This window comes from Egretta garzetta, unplaced genomic scaffold, assembly GCF_000687185.1.
Source record: "Egretta garzetta isolate BGI_Z169 unplaced genomic scaffold, ASM68718v1 scaffold481, whole genome shotgun sequence".
Lineage (NCBI taxonomy): Eukaryota > Metazoa > Chordata > Aves > Pelecaniformes > Ardeidae > Egretta > Egretta garzetta.
Window position 1 is genome coordinate 743210 of NW_009258681.1, and position 7928 is coordinate 751137.

At 46.9% G+C, this 7928-nt stretch overlaps 1 protein-coding gene across 1 annotated transcript; it reads right to left on the bottom strand.

The window, feature by feature from the left end:
* Positions 1-78: 78 nt before the first annotated feature.
* On the bottom strand, positions 79-7928 carry LETM2 (leucine zipper and EF-hand containing transmembrane protein 2). The gene is made up of 10 exons (XM_009648936.2): positions 7861-7928; positions 6681-7137; positions 6380-6523; positions 5898-6032; positions 5243-5446; positions 3885-4004; positions 3153-3263; positions 2890-2976; positions 2062-2136; positions 79-1456 (listed from the first exon to the last, which is right to left on the bottom strand). Exons 1-10 carry the CDS (start codon positions 7905-7907, stop codon positions 1406-1408), a joined length of 1431 nt encoding a protein of 476 aa, XP_009647231.1. The 5' UTR covers positions 7908-7928; the 3' UTR covers positions 79-1405.

Consider the following 7928-nt stretch of genomic DNA (forward strand, 5'->3'; position numbering starts at 1 on the left):
GTAGCCAAAGGCTATTCTGTCTGCCAGCAAGGCAATGGCTACCAGCCACATCTCATCCGTGCTACACAGAGGCAGGAGTGACACTTGAGCAACAGGGTTATTTTATTGAAGTGATGTTTGTTCTGATTTACTAATCACCCATTAAATACAAATATTCAGCGTTGCATACTGGCTAACAAGGCGGGGGGCAGGTACGGGACCACGAACGCCGTACGGGGGTAGCTGCCATCTGCAAGCTGTTTCTGCACCGCTAGAAAGAGCCCAAAGTCACGGTTAAAGTGCTGATAACGCCTGACCTTGAGACGACTGGCTTTGTTCTAAAGGCTGACTGACCTCTAGAAAAGACATTCCATTCTACTTAGCACCAAGACTAACCCTTATTTTACAGTAAGTATAAATAGACATATTTAAAATCCATAATGTGAGTAATTTATGAACATTTACATAGGACAGAGTAAAAAAAATTACCAAATGCTAAAAACAGCTTTTCCGTATCCTCCTAAAGAGTCTACCAAAAACCTAGCCAGCGCTGGAGTGTGTGAAGAATCCCTGTGCAGAGCACAGTAAAGTCTGGGAGCACTTGCTGATGTGCAGTTCTGAGCCTGGGAAGGTTTAACCAAGTCTTACATTGGACTTGGGGAAAGGCGTGTGGCTGCCACCTCGCATGATGCAGGGGGATGCTAAAGATGCGTCTCTGCCTTCTGTAACAGGGTCTGGCCCCTGCTGTGGCTCCCACTGACAAATGCAAACGCTCGTGCGGTGGAAGCTGTCCTCCTCGCTGCTCTGCTCTTCTCCAGCAAGTTCTTGAGTCTTTCTGAACAGTTCAGCCATGCCACTGATGAGAGCATTGGTCCTCCCTTTGCCGTGGCTGTTCTCCTTGGTACGAAAGTGAGTTAAATACATGGGTCACTGTGCACTCGTTATTGGTTAAACCACGCTAACTAGGATCAAGAGCTGAAGTTTGTAAAGCTGGGGCAGCAGGGCAAGCTGCAAGTCCTGGATTTGTGGGTATGTTCCTGCAGAGGATTTCAAACTAGAACAGGCTTTACTGGACTTCCAGCCCAGTTTGTTCTGCACCTGGGCCTTTAGGACTGTGAAAAGCTGCCTTTCCTAAGGTTTAAGAGCACAAATGCCCCTTCAGCACAGACAGTAGCATCATTATTAACATATTTACAGCATAAGTTAAAGTGGTGGGGGTAGGGGATCCAGTCCACACGAGCAGCCGGTGCCACCCAGACAGCCTTAGCCTGGTTGAGTTGCTTGGAATAGACAAAGAGGCCCCCGAGGGCTACTGACACCTTCTTGTGTCAAGCAGGCTCCTGGAAAAGTCACTCTTCCCTTTTAAGGGGGTGCAGAGATGAAAGCTCTTCTCTCCCAGTGTTAGGCAGTCCTTGCTGGCTTCGGGCTAGGCTCCGTTGGCGCCGGCCTTGCTGCTCTGAGACGCTTCCATTTTGGCCTAGGGTGCAAGAGCAAGTTGCAGATTTTAGGCAGTACCAATACAAATGCTTCTCAAAAGCCAAAGCCTCTCTTTGAAGAAGGTGTCTTCCCATTTAATACAGGAAGCTGCTCTGGAGAACAACAGCTGACTTAAGAACAAAGTTCTTCAGGGTAAAGGAGTGTTCTCCTGTCGGTAAGAGTCAGCCCGAACTCCCAAACTTGCCTTAAGTGGGCAATAAAGTGTGAAATAAAGCATTCACAGAAGGAAAATGGGTGGAAGAAAAGGCAAGTCACTGTAGAAATATTTTTATAAACTGGCACTTAACACCATGGTGGTTCTGCCAGAAGGCTGCTCTATCCTAGTGGTCCAAAGCAGGTTATTAAGGAGTGTGAGGAAGGGACATACTGGTAATTCCCCACAATGTTCTGCCACCTTCCCCAATTTGCTGCAGTCACATATGATATTTCTGTATTTAACAGCCTGCAATGCAGCTCTTGTCCACAATTTCTCCAGTCACTCCTTGAACTTAACACCACAACACCTTGCAGCACAACTCTCCGTAGTTTGTAAGTTGTGTGAGGAACAATCTCCTTTGGGAAGCCTAAGAGTTTTGAAAAGCTTACCTCTCGTGGGGGAGGCTTCACAGACACTGCTGAAATCGGCAATTTCTCTGGTGGCTGAGATACAAACTCTTCACTCTTTAAGGAAAAAGCAGCTTTAAGTCACAGAACTCTCTCAGAAAACAAAGCTGTAGCTAGCCCTGCATACAGTCCCTTCTCCTTTCTGAGCAAGGCTGTTCCCTGCAATGTGTTTGTGAAAGCTCTATGTCGGCATTTCCATCATTTCCCCTACGCCACCTAACAGAGCATTTGGAAATGTTTCTAGCAGTTGATGCAATATTGTCCTGTAACTTCTGTTGCTGCCTTTATCAGCTTGGACTAACTTAAGGAATCCACATTAGCCTTATGCTGAGAACCGTGTGCTCTGGCTTTCTTACTCTAGATGTTTTGGTACTCGTTGGCCTGGACAACTCCACCCAAGTTCGCCAGGAGAGCTGAGAACAAGTCCCCTGTAACTGGCTTCCCTGAGCTAAATGCACCTGGGTTGAAGTCTCTGGTTTACGCGGGTACAGCAACCTCAGAGCTTGTGAGTGCTCCTTTGCTGGAAGCCGGTAAGATGGCACTGACCAGCCAGCTGTCTGCAGCGACAGGACAAGATGTGCCACAGCAGACCTCTGCACCCTTTCGTTGTCTCTTAAGTCAGAGTACGCAACTGTGAGGCTCTCAGGCAAAACCATGTACACAGTGCAAGAATATTCATTGCTTATGTGCTCTGTGCAACGGTGTCAAACACTTTTTTGTCTAGTTTTGGAAAGGCTTGGTCACGTGCTCTTCCCAAAGATTACAGCACTACAGACTCATTTTCCTGCTTGTAGACTGCTATTTTCTGACCTTTCTTCCCTGTACAATGGGGGCAGGATCCACAAGGGTCTCTTGACCTCCAGGAACGGGTGTCGTGATTTCAGCAGTTTCACCTGTCTATGGGAGAACACGTGGTTCAGTACAGTCATAACTTCATGGTTCAGTACAGTCATAACTTCAGTCCACTTGGAGGATCAAAGAACAGGATTCATGTCACGGTGCTTCATTTTTATAATGTGTAATGGTTAAACTATTAACCTGAAAGGGTTTTTTTTTTTATTCACACAACTCACCTTATTTTGTGGAACCGGAATAGATTGTGGCTTTACATCTATTAAGTACAAGGCACGGGAAAGTAGGAGCAGAGAAGGTGGAACATTCTCTTTTAAATGCAGATCCAGCCACTGTTAGAAGAAAACAGAAGGGAAAGTTATTTCATACTGGCTCTATGTCTGTAATTATTGATACAGCACTCTTTGTCCTTAAAGATGTTAAAGCTATCTTGAGTTTGGCTAATACAGTTTTAAGTCAGCACAATGAGAAGAAACAGTTTTGAAGAGTTAAGAATACTGTATGGAATACAGACTAGAGAGGAAGTTTCCAGCTACTAATGAGGTACCCACGTCACTCCTGACCAACAGTGAAAGCTGAGTACTTTGAATTATCTACAGCTTATCTGAAATACAGCGCCTACAGCAGTATCTGTAATCTGTTTGAATGTTTATAAATTACTAGTGTTGGCTCTACTACAAGTCTTGGCTACTTTAGAAGCTTAAAACATATTCTGTGTTTTCCCCCCCCGACTTCATCTTGCTTCCAGCTGGCCCCGATGCTACCTGGTTTTCTCTTTAGTCTAAGACTGAATCTGGATACTTCATGCCTTAAAGCTCAGCTATGCAGGTGAGGATCCACCTAGAAACACTTGCATGAATTCTTAGTGAAACTGTGCCTGCTCCATCTGAATGCTGCACTGCTCTGTCCTGGGAGAAACCTTGCCTAACAGGACCAGAGCAGAGCGCACTTGCCTGTCTGAGCTGTTCCTTTAGTTGCTCCTCTGAGAGACCCAGTGACCGCATTCCTCTGGCTCTGCATGCACTCTGCAGTTCAGACACACTTAGGCCATTGACTCCTTCCTTGGCAATCATCTGAAATGAAAAGGAACGTTCCTACCTAGGCACAGAGAAAGCCAAAACCCCAGTGTACTTGATGAGCTTGAGACCAGAGAAATATTTGTTCAGGTAAACGTGCCTGAAGTCACACCACTAGGAAGATGACAGAGCTGACTCTGCAGCTAATGCATTCTGTCCTTGAAAGCTGAGTCTTCAGCTACAGAGGATGAAAAACTTTGATCCTGGTTATTCACACACAGCCCCACCCAAATACTGAGAATTTCACTTTTACATAGGTTTGAAGAATTTACTCCAAGACAGGTAACCCTGAGAACAGTCAAGATTGCAGGCTTTAAAGCTGAACCTGTGGTTAGTTGCACGTGCCTTTCAGAACCAGTCACCTCTTAGTAGCAAGAAGTTTTCTGGTCTTTCCTCCGTGTCATAATAGGATTCTTAACACCATTTCAAATTTCAGTTCTAACACCATCATAAAATGTGGCTGGAAGGGACTTCTGGAGGTCCAACCTCCAGCTCAAAAGAGGGTTAACATAAGTTTCTTTACAGTGCTCAGGGTTAACATAAAAGTTTCTCTACAGTGCTCAGCCTTTTCCATTTATACTATGAGGTTCTCTAGGGACAGGATTTCACAACCTCTAGACAACCTGTTCCACTGTTTACCCACTCGCTGATTATTTTTCTTTTCTTATCATGCTGGAATTTTCCTTGCTGCAATTTATGACCATTACCTGTTGTCCTTTGCAACTGCAAGTCTGGTTCCATTTTCTAAATAACCCCATTAGGCGTTTGAAAACATCAAGCAGATTCTCCCTTGGCCTTCTCCAGGCTAAATAAAGCCAGCCCCTTTAACAAACTGAATTCAGTATCAGTTTATATTAGTTCATAAAATCTGGCATCTTCATACAGTTATTTATTCCAGAATCGGATTTTTTTTTTTTTTACAAGTTAGTATGACTCCAGAATAAAAATAGAAGGGTGTTCTAAGCAGTGACAGTATCTGCAGTGCCCCACTCATTGGGGTTCACCAAAGGACACAAGGGCACAGGAAGATGAACTCCCATTCTGTTTTTTTCTGGAATCTCTCACAGAGAGAATCCCACTCCCACCACTATCAAACTTCACAGCTGCGGATGGAGCGTGGGCAGTGCCACACGCCCTATGTAAAGCAGGCAGTCTGCAATTCAGAGGGCAGGACGTGAGACTGCGGAAAGCGCGCATTCCACCAAAGCAGTGCGCCTGCGCTGTTCTAAACTTACTTCATCGTCCGCCTTGATTGTCCTGAGTCTCAGCAGAAGTTGAAAGCGGAGCAGGTTGTTGGTGCCAATGGGCTGCAGCTCAAGCAATTTGCAAAGAGCCACCAACTGCGGCCGTTCCAAGTGCTCCAGGGTCAGCTCGTCCTCAAACAGCTTGGAGAAGCGTACGATCTCTTGGGTACTGGGCTGATGGCCGGTGTGACGAATCTAAACAACGCAGAGGCATCAGGGCCAAAAGCCAAACCAGAGCAGGATCACAGCTTGTGAATCCTCTTCCCCCTCTGAGGAAAGAGCCCTTCCTGTTTCCCGCACTGGAATTCCCATCTCTCGATAGAAACGGAATGCTATAGTCAAAAGGCCAAAGTAAAACAGTGGTTTTGGGTGGCGGCTTATAGGATTTCACAGGGTAAGACTTTCACTGTTGTTGCAGGATGGAAATGCTTGTCTGTACAGACAGCTCTGACAGATGGGGTCAAAAGCCAGTGTCAGCCTGGAATTAGCTGCAAGAGGGTACCCAGTCAACAATAACCTGACAGGACAGCTCTGTGCTGTCAAATCTCTCTGCAATCTTTATACGAAACCCATACTCTCTGCCCGAACAGCAGCACTAAGCTGGTATAAGTACCATTGCTGTCATCCCCAGCACAGCCCCTTTTACCTGGTGTACATAAGAGGAGAATTGTTTTCCTTGCCCTGTATCTGCTTTGTTCCTTTTGGCCATCTCTGCAATGGTCTCCTGCAGGAACTTTGCTAACTCCAGCTTTGCATTTAATTTCTTCTTCTGCTTTTCTTCCTTCATTTAGGAAACAAAACATAGTTAGAAACTCCACTTGAAAATCAGAAGGGAGGGGATTCTGGGGAAGAGATGAAATAAGACTTCAGTACTGAAAGCAAATAGGCTTTGCTGCTTACTGTAGAAAATGAAATTGCTGTGCACCTTCCCACTGATAACTGTTTACAGTACAAACTTCAAATCCTGCTGTCCTGTCTAGGAATAAGCAAGGCAAGTCTGACCTAGACGTGTGTGAGAGGCCGATACTCATTTACAGCGGCAGGCAAGAAGCAACAGCTCTTTATGCAGCTGTACAGATGTTCTAACAAGCTGGGGTACACAGTCTACATCTTCAGAATGACACAAACCTTTTTTGACTCTGTCTCGAATGTCGAGGGCAGCATTTCAGGAAAGAGTTTCAAGAATACAGGTAACAGAAATTCCATGAAGGGGACGATGACAAACACCAGGAAGGGAACCAGCCGGAAGAGATCTGCGCAAGTTCTCAGCAACTGTACAGGGAAGAGCAGAGCAGAACTTATTATTCAGCCAGACAAAAAAATACAGGTCTTCCAAAGAAGCATGGAAACGGAGTGGTTAAACAACTTCTGTTACAATAAGCCTCCTAATGCATCATTTTAGTACGGTGTTTGTATGCCTGGCACTTACCCTTCGTCTCTCCCTCCTAGTGAGGACCTGACCGTGTAAGAGCCTCCACACCATCCTGGCAGCCACCTTGGTGTCAATCCAAAGCAAGTGGAAGCCATTGTAATAGTGTTTCAGTTCATCCACAATTTTTTGGCGTAAAGGCTTTTTTCCCACGGCAGTCTCTGGGACTTGTTTCGTTGGAGTGTCAGGAGGCTTAGTACCCTGGTTCACAGTACTTCGTTGGGGCGGAGGTTCACCTCGGAGCTCCAGGCGCAAGCAGGTGGACGCGTGAAACGTTCGCACAACTGTAGCTGGTGAGTGAGGCAGGCCAGTGCCCAACCCCGCGCAGTGCAGCGATGCCCGGTTTTCAGAGTCTCTCACGCAAGGCCGGTGTAAATGAGAACCCACTAGCTGGACAAACGCAACTGCTGGCGAGTACGGAGGATGGGAGCGCGCAAGAAGATGGGAGCCTCTGAAACTGGAGAGGTATTTAAGCAAGTAATAGCGCTTCGTGGCTACGGTAACTAGGCATTACACACAAATTAGCGTTCTTAGTGCCACATTAATCTTATGGCTGCCTCAGCATCTGAGATTCTGATCCTTCAGCAACAGATAAAATATTGAGAGTCTGTCCCATGCTAACAACTTTTCTCTGGGGGAAGACTTCAGACTGCCTCTAGGAAGCCCTTCTACCCACTGCATCAGCTAAAATTTGCCAGTTGCAAACAAAGAAAAGTCGGAGGCCCCTCTCCTCTCACCAAGCCTTCTCTGCAGTTCCTGCCCCTTCCCTCCCCGAGCAATGTCCCCTGGAAGAGCCGGGCCGCACACCGAAGAGGGGCAAGGGGGTAGAGAGCTTGATCGGTTATCTATGAGACCCAAGAGCTCGCAGACTGCTGCGCATCGTGACAACCGCTGAAATCTCTGGTTTAGGTAAATCAAACCTCGTATTTCTCACATGTAGCCAGGTAACCTTTGGCAGACGTTTGTAGTACTCCAGTTTAAAGCACGGATGTTACATGGAACGCGTATGCTAGCAACAGCAGGAACAGCACCGGTCGCCGTGAATAAAGGAAAGTGTCACCGTGCAGGGAGCCCCCCTGCTCCCCCAGGTTCCCCTCACCCCGTTCCATCTCCGCTCCACCCAAGGAGCAGCGGGGACGTTGCAGCACAGAGTGCCCATGAAAACCAACCCATGACTTACCTGGACCTGGCTGCGGCGAGCAGCGCGTTACGGCCGTAGGCGGCCATGGTGCCACGGAGTCACTGGCC

Excerpts from the sequence above, each read along its gene's own strand:
- LETM2 (XM_009648936.2), bottom strand. The coding sequence starts at position 7,907 with ATGGCCGCCTACGGCCGTAACGCGCTGCTCGCCGCAGCCAGGTCCAG. Across the intron at positions 2,977-3,152 it reads TTCCGGTTCCACAAAATAAG|ACAGGTGAAACTGCTGAAAT; the intron begins GTGAGTTGTGTG and ends GTTCTCCCATAG. Across the intron at positions 1,457-2,061 it reads TGAAGCCTCCCCCACGAGAG|GCCAAAATGGAAGCGTCTCA; the intron begins GTAAGCTTTTCA and ends CTTGCACCCTAG.